This window comes from Salvelinus namaycush, chromosome 11 (genome assembly GCF_016432855.1).
Source record: "Salvelinus namaycush isolate Seneca chromosome 11, SaNama_1.0, whole genome shotgun sequence".
NCBI classification, from domain to species: Eukaryota; Metazoa; Chordata; class Actinopteri; order Salmoniformes; family Salmonidae; genus Salvelinus; species Salvelinus namaycush.
Window position 1 is genome coordinate 33326318 of NC_052317.1, and position 20964 is coordinate 33347281.

At 39.8% G+C, this 20964-nt stretch overlaps 2 protein-coding genes across 2 annotated transcripts; both read left to right on the forward strand.

Moving 5' to 3' along the window:
- The first annotated feature begins 6757 nt into the window (after nucleotides 1-6757).
- LOC120056048 (peroxiredoxin) lies at nucleotides 6758-12390 on the forward strand. Its single transcript, XM_039004192.1, has 6 exons — nucleotides 6758-6881; nucleotides 8189-8305; nucleotides 8551-8704; nucleotides 8933-9055; nucleotides 9329-9459; nucleotides 11840-12390. Exons 2-6 carry the CDS (start codon nucleotides 8200-8202, stop codon nucleotides 11923-11925), a joined length of 600 nt encoding a protein of 199 aa, XP_038860120.1. The 5' UTR covers nucleotides 6758-6881; nucleotides 8189-8199; the 3' UTR covers nucleotides 11926-12390.
- A 1754-nt stretch (nucleotides 12391-14144) lies between these two features.
- Nucleotides 14145-20523, forward strand: zte38 (zebrafish testis-expressed 38). Its single transcript, XM_039003231.1, has 11 exons — nucleotides 14145-14195; nucleotides 14444-14588; nucleotides 14755-14818; nucleotides 14946-14982; nucleotides 15077-15097; nucleotides 15225-15251; nucleotides 15353-15420; nucleotides 15501-15649; nucleotides 19769-20013; nucleotides 20190-20238; nucleotides 20372-20523. Exons 1-11 carry the CDS (start codon nucleotides 14145-14147, stop codon nucleotides 20503-20505), a joined length of 990 nt encoding a protein of 329 aa, XP_038859159.1. The 3' UTR covers nucleotides 20506-20523.
- Nucleotides 20524-20964: the final 441 nt, after the last annotated feature.

Sequence of the window (20964 nt, forward strand, 5' to 3'; positions counted from 1 at the left end):
AAGAATAAGCTGATCAGGGTAGTATTGAAGGTGAGTCCACGTACTCACATAGGCAGGAGCTGCTTTCAGGAACTAAACTGGCTGCCTGTTGAGGCTAGGGTGTCCCAGATTAGACTAGGTTTGGTTTACAGGAGTATTTATGGTCCTGCGCTCAGATATCTAAGTGATTACTTTCCTCGTGTTAGGGATGCACACAACCACAGCACCAGATCAGGTGTTGCTGATGTGTGCTTATACAGGTTCAGGAGTAATGCTGGGAAAGGTACTTTCTTGTATACTGGAGCCTCAGAATGGAATGAGTTGCCTCATCCCATAAAATAAATGTCCTCTCTGGGTAAAAATAAGTAAAAATATGTTTGATGTCTTCTGTGCCCATATGAATAACCCCTATGATGTAACTGGAATGATGAGATAGATGTTCTTCTTCTCTGTTTTTGTTTTATTGTTTCACTGCCATACTGTGTTCAATCTTGTCTAGCCATCTTGTCTCAAGAGGACCACAATGGAAATAAGTCCCAGACTTTGTGTGTTATCCTCAATGATTTTACTCATGTGCATGTATGGCTTTTTCAAGTTTTATGTGTGCTTGTTTTTTTAAATGGTCGAATTAATAAACGAAAATAAACGAAAATCTATTGCACTCAAGTAAAACATAGGTCTTAGAAAGCTGACAATTTTGCTCTACTATGGTGAATGGTTCAAATTAATCATCCCGACCTGTCTTCATTCACAAGAGGGACTGTTGAGCACCATGAGGCTCTTGTTGTTGTGAGGAAAATAGTCAGCTGATGGACTCAATTATATAAGTCTGGATGACATAGTGTGTAATATCCTGTCTACATGTACACGGCAGTATATAAGTTGCTTCATACTTCCCATAATATAACATTTTATCTCTATAGGTCCCTAGCAACAGCAGAAGGAACACATTTGCACTGGCAGTCGGTATATGAGAATAGAGAACAGATTATGGTCTAGTGGGCTTCAAACAGTCAAATACTATGTAATTAGTGTTTTGGTGATGCTGATATAGGTAGGTACTATTTATGTCTGTATTAATGTGTTTTTGAAAGCTGAACAGGCCTCTTTTTGATCTGTAGACCACCAATTGTTGCCTGCAGGTTTAATAAGAGTTTATTGTGTTGGTCCCCTCCTATCTGGCCCTTCATGTGGTGTCCATGGCAACAACATGCAAAGACATCATCCCAGTGACAGCAGCAGAAGGGTGAGGTGAAGGAGAGAGGGGCCCTTCAGATTGCACACAATAATCTCTGTAGCATCTTTTCATCTGAGGGCAGAAAATGACTAGCCTGGTCCCATTGGCCTTAGGAGCTGACATCCCAAATATATCTGGGATCAGGCTACATGACCACTGTGGAGACATATGATTTCTTAGTGTAGTTGTGTAATAGGTGGACAAAAACGAGAGTGGTCGTTAAAACCTCTTTGGGCTAGGTGTTCTGCTAGCGTCCCACCTCGACAACATCCGGTGAAATGGCAGAGCGCGAAATTCAAAATGCAAAAATCGTGTGTCTTAGATCATTTAAAAGCTTAACTTCTTGTTAATACAACCGCGTTGTCAGATTTCAAAAAGGCTTTACGGCGAAAGCATACCATGCGATTATCTGAGGACAGCGCCCCGCATACACCAGCATTAAAAACATTTTTCAAACCAGCAGAGGCGTCACAAAAATCAGAAATAGCGATAAAATAAATAATTTACCTTTGAAGATCTTCCTCTGTTTGCAATCCCACGGGTCCCAGCTACACAACAAATGGTCGTTTTGTTCGATAAAGTCCTTCTTTATATCCCAAAAAAGTAAGTTTAGTTGGCGTGTTTGATTCAATAATCCATCGTTCCACTCGTTCAACATGCAGACAAAGAAATCCCAAAAGTTACTGGTAAACTTCGTCCCAACAAGTTAAACAATGTTTCTAATCAATCCTCAGGTACCCTAATATGTAAATAAACGATACAATTTAAGACTGAATGTAGTATGTTCAATACTAGATAATTAACGAAGTGCGCGGCCTCATCCACGCACGCCACAAGACTAGAGTGCTAATGAGAGACATCTTGAAAAACTACAACTACTTGCTCATTTTTCAAAAAACAAGCCTGAAACAATTTCTAAAGACTGTTGACATCTAGTGGAAGCCATAGGAACTGCAATCTGGGAGGAATTCCTTTGAATATCCCACAGAAAAGCATTGAAATGGCCTGTGACCTCAAAAAAAAAAATCTGGATGGATTCTCCTCGGACTTTTGCCTGCCATATCAGTTCTGTTATACTCACAGACCTTATTTTAACAGTTTTAGAAACTTCGGAGTGTTTTCTATCCAATGCTACCAATTATATGCATATCCTAGCTGGGCCTGAGTAACAGGCAGTTTACTTTGGGCATGTCGGTCATCCGAACTTCCGAATACTGCCCCCTTTATTAATAAAGTAAATGACAGTTGCAACAGGGAGACACCTCCAGCACAGAAGCAGAGAAAATGACTAACTCGCCTTCTCTAAGCAGGTCCTTATATTCAAATCTCACCCTACTGGGCACATACTGGTTGAATCAACGTTGTTCCACGTCATTTCAATGAAAGTTGAGTTGATGTCTGCCCAGTGGGACAGCACCAATGTTCTGGAAACACCCAACGAGAGGCTTGTAGGAAGTCACTAGATCAGCTGCTACAGAATCACAGTGTCACAGAATACAATATCAATCAGTGTCCTTGGTCCTTGTACCTCCAGTCTGGCGTCAATCACTATCAACAGATAGTCCTTAACAATCATGAACATTCAGTATCAAGTCTAGAATCAAGTCTCATCATACCCATTGGGCTCCCGAGTGAAGCAGCGGTCTAAGGCACTACATCTCACTGAAAGAGGTGTCATTACAGTCCCTGGTTTGAATCCAGGCTGAATCACATCTGGCTGTGATTGGGAGTCCCATAGGGCAGCGCACAATTGGCCCAGTGTTGTCCGGGGTAGGCCGTCATTGTAAATAATATTTTTTTCTTAACTGACTTGCCTAGTTAAATAATGGTTTAAAAAAAATCATAAAATACTGAATAGCCACCACTAATCAGCAATCTGCTCCCCCTGTCCTCCCTTCTTCTCCCCAAATGTACATTTACACACAGCCCCACCCCCCCTCAACTGACATTTACCCTGCCCCCACCCCACAGTTGTTAATATGTACACTATATATTATTATTTAAATGTGCATTATATTTGTATTGTTTTATTTCACTTTGTCCTGCTTTGTTGGTGCCCGGCACTAAAGAATTTCACTGTACCATGCAATTACATCTGCAACCCTGTACATGTGACTGTTAAACTCTCTAATCTAACCCGTACACAAATTAGTGTCTCAAATAGAACACAGAAAATGACTCTTAACCGAATATGAACTTTATTCATCTTAAAATGTCTCCATTACAAGGTGCTGCCGCCGTTAAGGTATTTGATATTGTAACAGACTATGCACCTAGGTGTGTTCCTTCGAGGTCTTTATTTTACTACTAAGCCAACATAGGCAACATAGCACTAGTAGAGGGGGTGAAGAGGAAGTAAAACTGAGAAAAATCCTTCTGTGGTTAAGTACAGAATGTTGTTACGATTAACCACCACCCTAAATGCCAACACAGATCTAACAGATATATTCTATGTGCAAGGTAAATTCCCTCTCCAGAGCATATAAAGTCATCTTCTAGTCTAGTCCATTCTATTCTAACAACAGTAACCTCGTAAAACCATACAGAATTATTTGGAGCTTACATTCTGTAATCAGTCTGGTAATACGAGGCTATTCTAACAGATCATTACTGCAATTCTCAGAGTAAGTATGCTAAGGTGGTCACTGGTCTTCCACCACCCCATCTATGGCATTGTTAGTGTGACCCCATACACTAGTAGTACTAGTAGTAGTAGAAGAAGGTCACTAGACTAAACAATCAGAGGTTGAAGATGAGTGAATAAAGTGGATGTCATAAAGTGTAATTTCAACGTGGGGTAATAAAGTCGGGTAGTAATTGGACACCCTCTGCTGTATAATGTAGATTATATGGGTGTGTGTGTGTGTGTGTGTGTGTGTGTGTGTGTGTGTGTGTGTGTGTGTGTGTGTGTGTGTGTGTGTGTGTGTGTGTGTGTGTGTGTGTGTGTGTGTGTGTAGATTATAGGGGTGTCCGTGTTGAGTCACATGCAGTGGTGTAAGAAGGGGAGTGTACATTATTTATAATAAGGGTTACATGGATAAAATTGTCATGCAATTCTACATCAATTTACATGACTGAAGACCTTAGCAGAATCTTTTTTAATACCACACACCATTACAGGCTAAGAAGGACAGAGTCTGAGAGATAGGCCTATGCATTCATCTTATCTTATTATATTTCTGCAATGCCAAATCAGTGTGTCTTGTTTGCAATGAAAATGTCCCTGTTTGTAAATAATTAAATCTGAGAGGTCATTATGAAGCTAAGCATAGTACTTTCAAAAGTTAGGCCTACCTTTCCACCCCAGACAGAGTACCGACGCAGAAAAATGTACGCTTTAACTGCTGGCTACTCTTCTTATACTGAACAACAATATAAACACAACAATTTCAAAGGTTTTACAGAGTTACAGTTCAGGAAATCAGTCAATTGAAATAAATGAATTAGGCCCTAATCTATGGATTTCACATGACTGGGCAGGGGTGCAGCCATGGGTGGGCCTGGAAGGGCATATGCCCACCCAGTTGGCAGCCAGGCCCACCCATTGGGGATCCACGCCCAGCCAATCAGAATGAGTTTTTCCACATGAAAGGGCTTTATTACAGACAGAAATATTTCTTAGCACTCCCCTCCAACCCCCCTCAGACGATCCTGCAGGTGAAGAAGCCGGATGTGGAGGTCCAGCACCAAACCAGTGTCTACATATGTGAAAACGACGCATTTCTACGTTATGTATTTTAATAACAGTGATTTTCAAACATTATGAGATATGCAGTGACATGAGGAGCAAGAGAATACTCTCCCTCTGGATAGAAACATATTGCAGGTTTAGAAAATCACTGTTTTTCTTACTTTTAATCCTACCCTGTGATGTTCCAGAGAAAAAAAAATTGGACCTTTTTTCTTATCTTTTTAACCACAGATCATAGAAACGCGCCATGGTTTGGTGCTGGAGATAATGAATACGTCAAACAGGTAGGCCTACCTCTTACTTCTTAAATAGGAAGAAATGGGCTCCAACACAAAGCCCTCTTGTTGTTAATATACATTTTAATTAAGATGAAGACAAGTTGCCTACTTTCAGCACTATGAGCTATATATTTCCGATTGATTGTGCCGCTTCAAGTTTCAGCACCACAATGCAATTTACTTGAATCTGGCTTATTGTGAGGTCAATGACACTGATAAATAGCTTTATCATGGGCAAGAAACATATTATTTTTATTAAAGTCAATTATAGTAGTAGTAAGCTATCAAAAATTACCTCCAGTCCACCTTCTCATCTTCGCATTCTCCCTCTCAGACTATAGCAGCCCATTGAACTTTTTACTCCCATACATTTTCCCTGACACCCAAAAGTACTTGTTACATTTTGAATGCTCAGACAGGACAGCAATATGGTCCAATTTACACACTTATCAATACAATGCGTTGTCATCCCCACTGCTTCTGATCTATAAGACTCAACAACAGTACCGTGTTTGTAAATTATGTCTGAGTCCTGGCTGTTCGTAATGAAAATAACAAGAAAATCATGCCATCTGGTTTGCTTAATATAAAGAATTTGATTTATAGCATTTATTTTACTCAAGTATGACAATTGAGTACTTTTACCACCACAAAACATAAGTACATTTGAAACCAGATACTTTTAGATTTATACTCAAGTAGTATTTTACTGAGTGACTTTCACTTTTACGTGAGTCATTTTCTAGTAAGGTATCTTTACTTTTACTCAAGTATGACAATTGAGTAGTTTTTCCACCACTGGTCACATGATGGGAGCTTCCTGACTGTGTGACGCAGGGTGGGCACCTCCAGTCCTCGGTGCCCTGACTGGGGTCACAGTTTTGCCCCAGCCCCTGCTAACACACCTGACTCCAATAATCAACTAATCATGATCTTCAGTTTAGAATGAAATTTGATGAAATCAGCTGTGTTTGCTAGGGATGGAGAAAAAGTGTGACACCAATCAGGCCCCCGAGGACTGGAGTTTCCTACCCCTGAACGGATTGACCCCAGGATGACTGTTCACTTGGATTAGGATAGGGGCTCGTAGGAGGGGGCTGATGTGGGCTTCTGCTGCTCTCCCTGAGAATCACTGAGAAACATACAGTATCTTTGAAGATGACAAGATCAAATTTTTAATTGTAGGGTTATAAGAATTTAGACATCAAAAGATCAAATAGGGGGTGCTTGTACTAGTGTTATATGGAAATGTTTTTTTATGCATATCCCAACTCCAGCTGAGATACCCTCAGAGAGATCAGCCATTATTGACCACAATATGTTATGCAATAACTGTCACGTATGTTATGTAGGCTTACATCTATAAGTTTTGCAAGTTGTGAAGAATAGAAATGAGAAAAGATGATAAGAGAAGACAAGAGTGGGGGACATAATTTATTTACTACTGTGATTTAGTCCTTACTCATCCTTACTCATACGAGTTTTTAACCGCAGGTTACTGGCATGAGGAAGGAAATTTGCAAAGTCATGGTGCCGTGTGAGGTAGTCAAATACTCATAACAACTGAATGACTGCGCTGTGGCCATTGCCGGTGTTATAACATCGCGAGATTTGAGCTGCCGTATATATTTTCAAGCGATTCTTGTCATTCTTTGCACTCCTCCTCTCAAGCTGCCGCAGTGGGACCGAAGTAGAGGTATGTGAATTGTACGCTTTGAATTTAACTTGAAAAGTAGGCAAAATAATTATTTCGGTTATTTCGGTTACGAAAAAAAGAAAGTCAAAGCTTAGTTATACTATGACTGTTTAGTTACACTTGTATTGCCTTCTCGTTTTCTTTGACGACAGAATAAATGCAGTTGAGCTTTTACAATAGTTTTTGGGGGGAGGATGTCAAGGTGGCCTACACCATTTGTTCAATGGAATATTGGACAACAAAATCAGATGAGGAAAATCACTGTCGAGAAAAAAACTCAGATCATTGTGAAACAATCGTGTTTTGCTTTAACTTTTAGTTAGTTCAGGAATAAATATTTTTTATGAAATAAGTTAAAGCAAACGACACATTTTCATATAGGATTTAATTAATGTATAGTACAATCAAATTCCTATAAAAAAAAAAAGGACTGTCACAGGCCTACGCGGCTACATCGCGGTGCGTTTATTGGCTGAGTAAATTCCAAAGTGCGCCAGAGCGTCAGTTCACCTTGAACAGTGAACTCAAGTAATCAAATGCCCTGTTCGAGAACATTGTCTGTACTAGAGAAAGTTTGCCTACATGCACGCTGAGGAAAAATGACTGCGTGCGTGATAAAGTGAAGTTTTGTCAGGCAAGAACAACCAGTTGAACTCTTTGATTGATGCGTAAAATAAAGCTACAATTGCTCATTGAGGAAACACCTGTTGATTAGGTGTTGGAAATGAAAGAAGTGAATTCTTCATTTGAATCAATGTCCTTCTTGTATTGCTTTCAGTTCTGTACACATTATATTTATAGCTTCAATGCTGAAAGTGTCTAGAGATGTACGATCTTAATTTTGAGCCAGTTTGCTACAGCAGTAAAAAAAATCAGGCAGCAAAATAAAATCAGGCATAGTTAATATGTCGATTATAATTATAATTATTTTGGACATTTTTATAGGGGTTGTTACAGAAAGTTTTTCTGCAGCAGGGGGACCAAGTTAAAATCGTACATATGTATAGAGAAAGAGGATGGAGAGAGCTTTCCAGTTCATCCTTCGTGTCCAGTTATTTTACAGTGTTTTTGTGTACTGCCATTTAGTAGTTAATGTTGCTATACTGTACATTTGATGCATACATATTTGTTATTTTGTTGTTTTATTAGGATCCCCATTAGCTGTTGCAAAAGCTGCAGCTAATTTTCCTGGGGTCTACATAAAACATGACATAATAAAGAACAATAATAGACAAGAACAGCTCAAGGACAGAGTTACATACATTTCAAATAAACAGTAGGAAACAGGTAAAGTGTTTTTTTTCCAGGCAAAGTGAAGATGGCTGCAGGTAAAGCACGCATCGGGCATCTGGCCCCTGGCTTCACGGCCAAAGCAGTGATGCCAGACGGCCAGTTCAAAGACATCAGCATGTCTGATTACAGAGGTTGGTAGGCATACTACAATGCTTCATACTATTCTGAACCTGAACTGTCTTATTTTGGCTCTGTGCTAGGATTTGTGGCTGGTTTCATGATTTTACATGATTTTTGTTTATTATTACAGTAATGACCTATTAGTTACCTTGAATGCACACTGAATGTATTCATTGCTTCCAGGCTGCATTGGAATTGAATAAGTGTCTAATAGTGTGTCTATCTTGTGTTTGTGTCCTGTGCTGCCTGCCTGCAGGGAAGTATGTGGTGTTCTTCTTCTACCCGCTGGACTTCACCTTTGTGTGCCCCACTGAGATCATCGCCTTCAGTGACGCTGCCGAGGAGTTTAGGAAGATCGGTTGTGAGGTCATTGGTGCCTCTGTCGATTCCCACTTCTGCCATCTTGCTTGGTACTTGAGGATTTTTCACTTTTCACATTTTTTTTGCCCTTCGAAAATGAAGCCCTAGGTGACACAGAATAAGTTACAGTGCAGCTAGTGCAGGTCTGTTGTTCCCCCTGCTCACAGAAACACCTTTCCTACTATCCCTGTCCCGTCTGCATACCATGACTTGCAGGGATGCTTGGTGTCAGACAAAACAAAAAGACAGTCTCTTACTTTCTCTGTGTGTTTTTAAAGGACCAACACACCTCGTAAGCAGGGCGGTCTGGGTGCCATGAAGATTCCTCTGGTAGCCGACACACTGCGTTCCATCTCCACGGACTACGGGGTGTTGAAGGAGGATGAGGGCATTGCCTACAGGTGGGTTCACAACAGAAAAAGTTCAAGGGTCAAATTTCAGTGTCTCTGACCGACTGGGTCCAAACCCGGGTAATGTGCACAACACAAGACTGTGTTAATAGCCTGCTAAGCTAAAGCCTAGGCATTGGTTTGGGTAGCTAACACAAGTCATCAGGTTTCAGGCAAGGTTACATATCACGCAAGCATTGTTCACCGAACCACCTCTGTTACATATGTCTGATCCTGTAGGTTTAGAAAAAAATCACTCCATTTATTCCCCGTTTGCTTTTTCAGGGGCCTCTTCATCATTGACGACAAGGGCGTCTTGAGGCAGATCACCATCAACGATCTGCCGGTGGGACGCTCCGTTGACGAGACCCTGCGTCTGGTGCAGGCCTTTCAGTTCACTGACAAACACGGAGAAGGTACATGACTACCCCTGCTGACTTTTTGTTTTCCAAAAACCATGCCACCTTATCCAGCATGGAATTAGCCCAACTTGTTGCAGTGCCATATTTCAGCCTGGTCTCATAGACTAGACGTAACACAGTAAACAAAAATCTGAGACATCCAAATTAGTATGATATGTTATGTCTGGTATGGTTACATAAGACAAAAGGTTATTTAAGGCAAAAGGATGGGTGGGCGTATAAATAGGGCCGGAACGATACCAGTATCGCAATACTCGTTAGTATCATGGTTAGTGGGACCACATGTCCCGGATTTCCAAACAATCATGTCCTGCATTTTATCAACAAATTCAAACACCACTCATTAGGGAAAAAAAGGTTTATTTGTCCCGTATTTCAGTCAGACATTCCAACCGGTCTTGCATTCACGTTGTGCTTATGAAAATATATACAGTATATCATAAGGATTTGGTAGCCTACTGGTGATGTTAAACACTTCACCAATCTCATATTCTGCGCAAGACAAGACTTACAAAAAGTGTGCGTCTGATGAAGTAAGTAAATAGCCGTATTAGATTGAAAGATAAGGTAATTTCGTCAAACCTGTGAGGCTCTCCATACTCATTAGTTGCTCATTCAACATATTTGCTACTACTAAACTCACCAACCAGAAATGTTTCCTTGGCTAAATATCCCCAGATTTTCATAAAACATCCACACATGTGAGTTCTCGTTTCTGCATCACCAAAATTTGTGCGAGGCAATAGAGTAGGCTGTATGCGCTTCAATTGCTTGTTCGATTCAGCGGACTGCAGGGTTGTACCGGAGCGCACCGGAGTTGCTCCACCACTTCTCACAATGGTGCTTGTTTAGTAAAGTTACATCAAAGCTGAATCAATGTCTTGGAAGATCACATAATGATTAATTAGTATTCTTCATAACATAACCAACTATAATAGCTGTGTATAACATCACTGTTACACCAAAAACACCACCTAATTTCTTATGAGATGCTAAGTTGAATAGTCCCAAAAAATAGGCAGAATTTGCTTTGATTGGAACAAAGTACAGGAAGGCTAAATTGTTTGTTAATTAACACCATCTGCTGTAATTTGCTTACGAAACAGTAATTCAAGAAGATCTTGAATGCATATTCCCATGAAACTGATTGAGATCAAATGATTGGCATGCAGATGAAGTTTTGGAGATTTCACTGTTAAAACGTGAATAATTATTATTCACGATTGACAATGATGATGCCATGTCCTATTTTGAAATTAGGTATGCCTAACTTGGTGTTTGAGGGTATTAAAAATATTTGTAAAAATTGAGACAATATGTGTGGGCATAGGCAGATTGGAGGATGCATTTTCTGCATATTCTATAATGATATTCAATAGGTTAAATCTGTCGGAACAAACTGAGAAACGATGACGTCATTTTTATTGCCCCCCTTGGAACATAATTTTTTTCCGCTGCTCCATGCTTGGGATTTGTGTGTGTGTCTGGGGGTGGCGGCTGTCAAATGTTTTTTTGCACGTAGGCTACACTGTCCCGCAAAATTATCCTGTTATCTCACATTTGGGTATTTTAAATGTGGTCACTCTAATCGTGGCAAGGAAACAAAACACAAAGCGTATTTAATTTCTTCAGGAAAACAGCCCTAATGTAGGAAACAAAATCATTATGTTGTCATCTAGAGTCACATTGATTTATTTTCCAAGCTATAGCACACAATATTTTACATACAGCAGGTTTTTAAAGGACCAGAGTTTGGTCTGCATTGTGTTTTCATTTTTGCCATGGAAAACATCACGATACTAGTATCATCACAGCCCTATGTATAACACAAACATCTACCATCCCAAAGGTTGCGTGATCGAATCTCATCATGGACAACTTTAGCATTTTAGCTAGTTAGCAACTTTGCAACTACTTACTACTTTTTTGGTACTTTGCAACTACTTAGCATGTTAGCTAACCCTTCCCATAACCATTTCACCTACGTAACTCTTAACCTTGACCCCTGGCATAGCTAACATTAGCTACCTAACTAACGTTAGCCACAACAAATTGAAATTTGTAACAATTTCTACCGAGTGGCGCAGTGGTCTAAGGCACTGCATCTCAGTGCAAGAGGCATCACTATAGTACCTGGTTCAAATATAGGCTGTATCACATCCTGGCTGTGATTGGGAGTCCCATAGGGCGGTGCACAATTGGCCCAGCTTCGTCCGGGTTTGGCTGGAGTAGGCCGTCATTGTAAATAAGAATTTGTTCTTAATTGACTTTCCTTGTGAAATAAAGGTTCAATTTAAAAAGTTAGAAGCTCAGGTTCAAAGTGGGTTTTGCACTGTTCTGAGACTCACACTTCTTCTCTGGTGTTTCCTCTCAGTCTGTCCTGCCGGCTGGAAACCAGGAAGTGACACCATCAAGCCCGACGTGCAGAAGAGCAAAGACTTCTTCTCCAAGCAGCAGTAAGACGACACATGTCTGAAGCCTGCTGTAGGACAGATATAATTACAGTACATTTCAAGAGAACAATGGTGAAGAGCAGTAGCCTACCTCTGTGCCTGGGAACTGTAGAACAACATCTTCAGCATCCCCTTATCTGTCATGTGTTTGGGTAGAGTGGAAATTATTATGACCAAACTATGAAGATTATATTAACGTATAGCTTGGAGATGTTTTATATTTTAGTCATTTAGCAGACACTCTTATCTTAGTGTCATTGATGTCGGCCTATTTTATTCTGCTGTATCCTTTTTGTAACATCTGAGGTGGACATTCGTTTTTGCCTTTAGGCCACAGATGGGATAGTCTGTGAAATGAGGAACATAAGCTTTACAGGAAAAAACTTGTGGCGAAAATTCAGTTAGCTTTTTGTCTCTTTATTTACATCTCAATGTCATTTCATCTTCTAAATAAAAACTTTTACAAAGCAAAGAACGCTAACGTTTTTTTCTTGCCATGCTTTATAATAATAATACACTAAACACGTTTTTTTAATTACGTGCTGTATTACTTATTATGATGAAAATTAAATATGGGTTAATTGAAAAATGTGCAAAACAGTCGTAATAAGAATTTGAAAACTGCGTCCAAGATGTCCGACTGTTGTTTTCAAGGTAATCTGCTCATGTTCACATACTGTACGTATATTCATGGACCGTCTATATGTGGGTTGCTTCCGGTTTAATCATGTAGGATTTATTGCGGCCAGCACTAGCCAAATGAACGACTAAAATGAACAAGTTACTCAGAAAAACGAATCATGACTCGAGTCAGTAAAAAGAGTCGTTCAAAAAGAACGAATCGTTCGAGAACTGCACATCACAACAGGCGCGCGTGCCGTGCTGAGTGCAGTTAACGTGGCATCAATTTTATGTTACTTTGTAACTATAACATTGATAAGATTCCTGTAAAAATTATCTGCTTTTCATAGACAAGTATTCTTTGGGTGGTCGTTAATATATAAACATAATTTCCCCCCACATAGGTATTTCATTTGGAACAATAAGGACATTTTGTATAGAACTGGTTCAATAATCATATCCTGCTGGTGAGTCAACTTTTTAATGCAGAAGGATTGTTACTCAATTATGAGGATTTTTTATCTCGTTACAATATCCCTGTAACACCTAGAGTTCGCCATAGTCTTTGATGCTATTCCATCTGGAACTCTCATGTTATTTAGAGGTGTAGCCAGACCTCACCTTCTTGACCTACCCTCGATTAATCCAGTTGACTCTCCAATAGGGTAAATATGTTTCTCCTTGCTCCCTCAGAACAACAGATCTATAAGTGCTTTTTTTCAAAGGGATATTGTATCCATTCCTTATGTCACAAGTTACTGGAATACATTGGTCACTAATATCTGTTGGGAAAAAGTATGTTTATTATCACACATACTTGCTTGTTAAAAGGTCAGAGGTCTCTTTCAGAATGATCCATAAGTATTATCCTGCGAATCATTACCTGAAGAAAATCAAAAAAGACATTGAGTGTACATTGATTGTACTTTTTGTGTTGAGCATCCAGAAACAGTTTAGCATTTTTTTTTGCCAGTGTCTACATGTAAAACAATTATGGAAAGATATTCAGTTTTATAATTGTTAATATTCTTGATGACTTTTGTTTTTTATGGGAGAATGTGCTGCTCGGTTTCCTTAACCAAAGATAAAGAAAAACAATTTTACCTCATAAATCTAATTGTGCTAATGTAAAAATGTCATATTCATAAATGTAAATTCACTAATAAAAAAACACTCTTCCGTGTTTTCTATAAGGAATTCGAGCAGTACATTAAGACCATCCAACATTCTTCTAATAAGAAAGCTGTTAAAACAATCAATATGTGTGTTTCTTTTAAGGTCTTTGTATAATCTGTAATTTGTTGTACCCCCTATGTTATCATTATCTATGTGTGTACTTCTTGTATGTATACACTATTCTACATTAGGAAAAAAAGTGCAGTTAAACTCGGTCTCGCGGTACTTTTTACCTCAGGTTGAACAAGGGGGTAGGTACGCTAGCTACCTAGTGGTTTTGTCTATGACAAAAGTATATCACATGAACATTAGCTACCTATAAACACTTATTTTAACAATATATAAATAATTTAGAAATAATTGACAGTACTGTAAAGTTAGGCCGCTAGCTACTGTAAGTTAGCTAACGACAAACCAACGACGTTCACGATGGCAGCTGGAAAGATGTGTAGTAGGCCAAAAAAACAGGAGACAGCAGAGGTATGACAAAGAAACACTTGATTAATATGAGCTTGTGTAAATGTATATCGACATTAATATACGTTTCACTTGGTGAAACGGAGAAAACGTACTTTCAATCTCGGCAATGATATTTGCTGGCATAGTTAGCTAGTTTACGTCAGTTCTGTCATCAGTCAGTCATCTGGCGTACTCAAGTGGTCTTGCATGAGAACTGCACTGTCATTGAACATCCCACCAGATTCGGAAATTATTTTCCCCCTCTGTAGTGGACCAGTTTATTTCAAAACGAACTGAAAACTGAAGAAAAGTCCCTGGTCTTTGTGAAGCGAATGATGGCCCTCGCCGTTTCTTCCATCACATATCTCAGAGGAATATTCCCGGAGGACGCCTACAGATCTCGATATCTAGAAGGTGATGTGAGGGCAGTTAAGGTTATTTTCCAAAGACATGTTGTTTAAAAATGATGTAAACAAGCACATGCATAACGTTAATTGTGTCACCTCTCACCACACGACCAAAAATAATACTGTCTTTATCATAGTGTCTTTTTCAGCAACTGTTTTTATGTATCCACCAGATTTATGCATCAAAGTTTTACGAGAAGACTGCACAACACCTGGTGTCTGCAAAATTGTAAAGTGGTAAGTACACTATTTTGCAGGACAGACATAATTCAAGTTCATACAAAACAGCAGCTTCCCACATCAGACAACACTCAAATTACATTTGATGGTGGTCATATTCTGACATTAAATTATTATTTTGAAGGCTGATGGGGTGCTTCGACGCATTAGAGAGAGGATATGTAAGTACAGGACCTTATGGTTCTTTTGAATGTGTTTCATCATTTTGTTTTGTTTTAACAGACAACTTGTGGCTATTTTCTTATCTTTTTACAGCTTCAGGTTGTCTTCATTGGGGTAGGTGAATCTAGGCAACAATGTGTCTTTTCTAAATACATATTTTGTCCTCAACTGTTGTATTTAAAAATGGTCTCACTATTTCAATGAAATGGAAGCTTTATAATTTGTATAATATGATATGCAGGTCTGCACCAATCCAGATAATCCCAACGTAAGTTCTCACTCCTTAAAACCCTTCACACACACACAAACCTAAGTTCCCTGAAGTTCTATTGCTTCTAAAATGTAAATGGTTGCTTCTCCCTCCATTAGTGCATCATCGAGTCATACCAGTTCAAGTTCACATACACAGACAAAGGACCACAGATGGACATTCTGAGGTGAATTTGTGGCTTCAATCTTCTCGTTTAAGCTTTGATTCAGCCTAAGATAAATATCTGATCTCCTTTTGAATCCCCAGAAACCAGAATGTGGAGATGCAGATCACAATGGAGGATACCAAGAAGGCCTCTGTCCTCTTGATCAGGAAGCTGTTTCTCCTCATGCAGAACTTGGACGTGCTCCCCAATGATGTCTGCCTCACCATGAAGCTCTACTACTTTGACGACAGTAAGGCAAATCCCTTTGTTTTTGTTGACAGTAAGGATTACTACTGTATATGTATACGGCTGTTACGGTGACCGTATTACTGCCACAACGGCAGTCAGGAGTCATGATTGCAGTCAAATTCCATGTGACCATGAGTCACAGTAACTAGGTTTCTCCAAAACTCTGATGCTTATGATGGTCATTAGTAGCCTACCAAACTTGCTAACGGCCAGTTGTTAATATTCGGTACTCAGCATTCTAGCGTCCCACTAATGACTCTGACATCAATGCAAATGCATTCGAAAATCCAAACAAACACTTCATCAAATCAAATTTTATTGGTCACATACACATATTTAGCAGATGTTCTTGTGGGTGTAGCGAAATGCTTGTCTGCGGGTGTAGTGAAATGCTTGTAATGTAGCGAAATGCTTCTCATGAGAGCCCTGGCATTCAGAGTTTGAGCGGAAAAGGATCACCTGTTGCGCAGTGAGTGCCAGCGCCTCATAGCTGGTTGATGCATGGAATAAAATAAATGTTCCTGTTGCACAACATTTGTATAGGCTATGCAATTGCGTGAGAAAACAGAGTTTTGATGGCCTCTATTATTAAAAAGAGGAAGATCTCATGAGCTTTCTATAGTCTTGGCCTACTGTATGTATTTCCCAACTTTCCTAATATTAAGCACATTGCTTCGCTTTACGATCAAAGTAGCCTACCTGGCTGGCCTGAAAATTAACCACTGGAAAAGCGTCCTCCCATTTGCTTTTCAAGTGCATACAGATGACATGTATTTTTTTTTACCTTGTCCCTGTTCCGACAGGTGCATGATAATGGCCCATTCTAAATCAAAACTAATTTTACACATATTATTTAGTATATGTAAAGACAAGATTAAATTGAAAATAGCCTGAATGGTAAGAATATTATCAAATCATAGTTGTATGCACCCTGTAGCCTAGCCCATAGGCTTATACAGTGCCTTCGGAAAAGTCTTCAGACCCCTTGACTTTTTCTACAATTTGTTTACGTTACAGCCTTATTCTTAAATTGATTAAACCTTTCTTTAAAAAAAAAACATTTTTGCTAATTTATAACTGAAATATCACATAAGTATTCAGACCTTTTACTCAGTGCTTTGTTGAAGCACCTTTGGCAGTGATTACAGTCTCAAGTCTTCTTGGGTATGACACTACAAGCTTGGCACACCTGTATTTGGGGGAGTTTCTCCCAATCTTCTCTGCAGATCCTCTCAAGCTCTGTCAGGTTAGATGGGGAGTGTTGTTGCACAGCTAATTTCAGGTCTCTCCAGAGATGTTCTATCAGGTTCAAGTCCGGGCTCTGGCTGGGCCACTCAAGGACATTCAGAGACTTGTCCCGAAGCCACTCCTGCGTTGTCTTGGTTGTGTGCTTAAGGTCGTTGTCCTGTTGGAAGGTGAGCTGGAGCAGGTTTTCATCAAGGATCTCTCTGTACTTGGCTCCATTCATCTTTGCCTCAATCTTGACTAGTCTCCCAGTCCCTGCTGCTGAAAAACATCCCCACAGCATGATGCTCCCAACATCATGCTTCACCGTAGGGATGGTGCCAGGTTTTTTCCAGATGTGACGCTTGGCATTCAGTCCAAAGAGTTCAATCTTGGTTTCGTTAGACCAGAGCATCTTATTTCTCATGGTCTGAGAGTCTTTAGGTGCCTTTTACTGAGGAGTGGCTTCCGTCTGGCCACTCTACCATAAAGGCCTGATTGGTGGAGTGCTGCAGAGATAGTTTTCCTTCTGGAAGGTTCTCCCACATCCACAGAGGAACTCTAGAGCTCTGTCTGAGAGACCATCAGGTTTTTGGTCACCTCCCTGACCAAGGCCCTTCTACCCCTATTGCTCAATTTGGCCGGGCGGACCAGCTCTAGGAAGAGTCTTGGTGGTTCCAAACTTCTTCCATTTAAGAATGATAGAGGCCACTGTGTTCTTGTGAACCCTCAGTGCTGTAGACATTTTTTGGTACCCTTCCCCAGATCTATGCCTCAACACAATCTGTCTCGGAGCTCTACGGACAATTCCTTCAACCCAATGGCTTGGTTTTTGCTCTGACATGCACTGTCAACTGTGAGACCTTATATAGATAGACAGGTGTGTGCCTTTCCAAATCATGTCCAATTGAATTTACCACAGGTGGACTCCAATCAAGTTGTAGAAACATCTCAAGGATGGTCAATAGAAACAGGATGCACCTGAGCTCAATTTCTAAAAACCTGTTTTCGCTTTGTCATTATGGGGTATTGTGTGTAGATTGCAGAGGGAAAGGCTGTAATTTAACAAAATGTGGAAAAAGTCTAGGGGTCTGAATACTTTCCCAAAGGCACTGTATGTTTTGCTAAAGTTTGTATCACAACTGAAGTGGCCAAATAACTCCAAACATAGCTTATATAGGCCCAAGACCCCTGGAACATGATTGGAGAGCCAGCCCATAGACTACAGAGCCTCTATTTAACCTTTATTTAACTAGGCAAGTCAGTTAAGAACAAATTCATATTTACAATGATGGCCTACCCTGGCTAAACCCTGACAACGCTGGAATGAGAGACTGATGAGAGACTGATGAAGTGTGTGCTGCCTGTGCAAGAAACAGAGCAGAGCGCTTCCCTTTCATGCAACTTTTTTCAAATAATAATTTGTCGCATCATGCAGCCTTACATGCTGACCAAACCACTTGCTTGCGCGCATGTTGATTTTGTCCACCCACACCAAACGTGATCAGGACACAGGTTGAAATATAAAAACAAACTCTGAACCAACTATATTAATTTGGGGATAGGTCGAAAAGCATTAAACATTTATGGCAATTTAGCTAGCTAGCTTTTTCTAACTAATTTGTCCTGGGAAATAAACATTGGGTTGTTATTTTACCTGAAATGCACAAGGTCCTCTACTCCAACAATGAATCCACAGATAAAAGGTTAAACAGAGTTCGTTTCTAGTAATCTCCTCCTTCTGGATTCTTCTTCTTCTTCTTTGGACTTTATATGGCAGTTGGCAACCAACTTTAAGGTGCATTACCACCAACAACTGGACTGGAGTGTGGACCTCAGTTCATCTTTCAATCACCCACTTGGGAATATGCTCCTTAAAACCAATGAGGAGATGGGAGAGGCAGGACTTGCAGTGCGTCACACGTCACAAATAGAACCAAGTTCTATTTTAGCGCCTGGCTAAGGAGACACTCGTTGACATACGCGAGCAGTCTGGGTGCAATGATTGAATAACATGTATGTGTACATTTATTTTGCAATGCGCACACGACGCAAGCGGTGAGGTCAGCATGTTAGAATGTATTAGAAATCAAACATATAGCCTAAGGTTTGTATCACAACTAAAGTTGCATAAATAACTTTTAAGCATATAGGAGGACCTGTTTCTTTAACTGCTCAACACAGAATTCTGTGTTGAGCAGTTAAAGAAACAGAAACCTCAAATTGTTAAAGTTAAAGAAACCTCAAATTGTTTGGGGGAAAATATCCTTTCCATTTTAATCAGCTATGTTCAATTGTATTGTTAGTACTATAAAATAATTCCACTGGAATTATAAGCAAATCTTGCCTGCTAAATGAACTAGTGTAACCCACAGCCAGATGGCACAGCCAGATCAGGGCCTAACATAACTCAGAATATGCTCTTCTGATTTTCTTCATATCATCTTTCTTTAGAACTATCTAAAATAATGGATTTATTGTGATGCTGTAGGCTATATTATATGGATTTATTAGACGTTTTAAAATGTAGATGTTCCAAAGGTCCACATCAGTGGCTTGTAGGCTATGGGTGGCAGCCGGAGCTGCTAAACGAGACCGGCAGTTATTTGAATGACAATCACCGGCTGAGAAAATTTCATGATCTCCACAGCCCTTTAATATGTCTGTATTGGAACCTCAAGACAGAAATTAATTATTGGGTCACTTCTTTCGAAATTGACAAAAGCAAATGCTTCTCATTTAATTCATTGTAGTTTTAGTAAAATACGATGTCTCTTGGTTGTATTACATTATGCAGTTGTTTAATAGGACTTAGAAAGCTCACAAAGCATGATGTTCAGTGAGTCAGTCAATCAATCATTAATTATTCCGTTATTTTTCCTTCCTCTCTACCCAGTCACCCCTGCTGACTATGAGCCTCCAGGTTTCAAGGAGGGGGTGAACGACAACCTGTGGTTCGAGGGCATGGCGGTGCACTTCAGAGTGGGTGAGGTGCACACCCCTTTCCACACCCTGAAGGTGAGGGTGGCGGCGGAGCAGGGCCGTGTGGAGAAGCTGCAAGAGGGGAACTACCTGAAGGAGAATCAGGTCTCCACGGCTACGCAGAGCACTCTGTTAGGGCTGGCGCCAACCGGTGCACAGGTGGGCTGTTCCTAACTAAAGCACAAATAAAATGGCTAACTTGAACACGTTTGATCTGAAGACAGGAGTCTTCTCTCCACACACTTAGACCAATGCAAATAATGAAATGTGCTAACTGCCAAGGTTTCAGTCACAGTAGATTGCTGATATTTACTGTCTTGTTTGAGTATTCACAGGATCCAGACAATGAGAGATACAAAGAAGATGACTTTCCCTCTGAAGATGGTAATAAGGAATGATAATCAAATCAATCTCTTTTACTTTCTTCGTATGAAACCTGGATGCGTTTTATGGTATAAATAACAATAAATGAACTAATTTAACATATCGATAATAGCTTATTTTTTTTCTCTCTAAGAGTCTGCACAGTTCAAGAAACCCAAGAAACCTGTGGCAAAGGTAAGTGAGTTTGTGGGCAGTTGGTTGGTTGTGATCAACAATGGTTTTTGTGTTGTGTTTTTGGAAGAAAAGAAGATAGAGCTGCATGGGTGACCAACAGCACAATGGTGTAAAAACGATATTCTTTCAAACAGAGTCAAGGTGCTGCCAGTAAACTGGCAAAGAAAAAAGGAAGAAAAGAGCAATAATTTTTTGGGGATGAAGACAGCAGTGAAGGCCCTGCTTTTTCAGCTTCCTGTCAGACACAGTAAACATGAATGTGGATCGAGGATGTAACTTCCTCACTAGATTACAAGGATTTTACTCACCAAGCATGTTTACATGAATGTTTAATTTCTATGCCTGTTTGAACATTTTCTAGACAGACTATTAAAACTCAAGTAGTAAAGCCAGCCTTACGATATTTTTTTTTGCAGTTCATTGCCTATACAACACATAATATATAGCTACAATATCTTAGACATTTTTTATATATTTTTCCATTCATAGGAAAATCAATTCCATTTGTTTTATGTAGCTGTATATTTTTTTATACTTTGTTCTTTAACTTTT

What these genes read in the sequence shown, in the direction of transcription:
- LOC120056048 (XM_039004192.1), top strand. Translation starts at nt 8,200, where the DNA reads ATGGCTGCAGGTAAAGCACGCATCGGGCATCTGGCCCCTGGCTTCACG. An exon ending in CACTTCTGCCATCTTGCTTG is followed by an intron (nt 8,705 to 8,932) that starts GTACTTGAGGAT and finishes GTGTTTTTAAAG; the next exon opens with GACCAACACACCTCGTAAGC. An exon ending in GATGAGGGCATTGCCTACAG is followed by an intron (nt 9,056 to 9,328) that starts GTGGGTTCACAA and finishes TTGCTTTTTCAG; the next exon opens with GGGCCTCTTCATCATTGACG.
- zte38 (XM_039003231.1), top strand. Translation starts at nt 14,145, where the DNA reads ATGGCAGCTGGAAAGATGTGTAGTAGGCCAAAAAAACAGGAGACAGCA. An exon ending in AAAAACAGGAGACAGCAGAG is followed by an intron (nt 14,196 to 14,443) that starts GTATGACAAAGA and finishes CCCCCTCTGTAG; the next exon opens with TGGACCAGTTTATTTCAAAA. An exon ending in TGACTTTCCCTCTGAAGATG is followed by an intron (nt 20,239 to 20,371) that starts GTAATAAGGAAT and finishes TTTCTCTCTAAG; the next exon opens with AGTCTGCACAGTTCAAGAAA.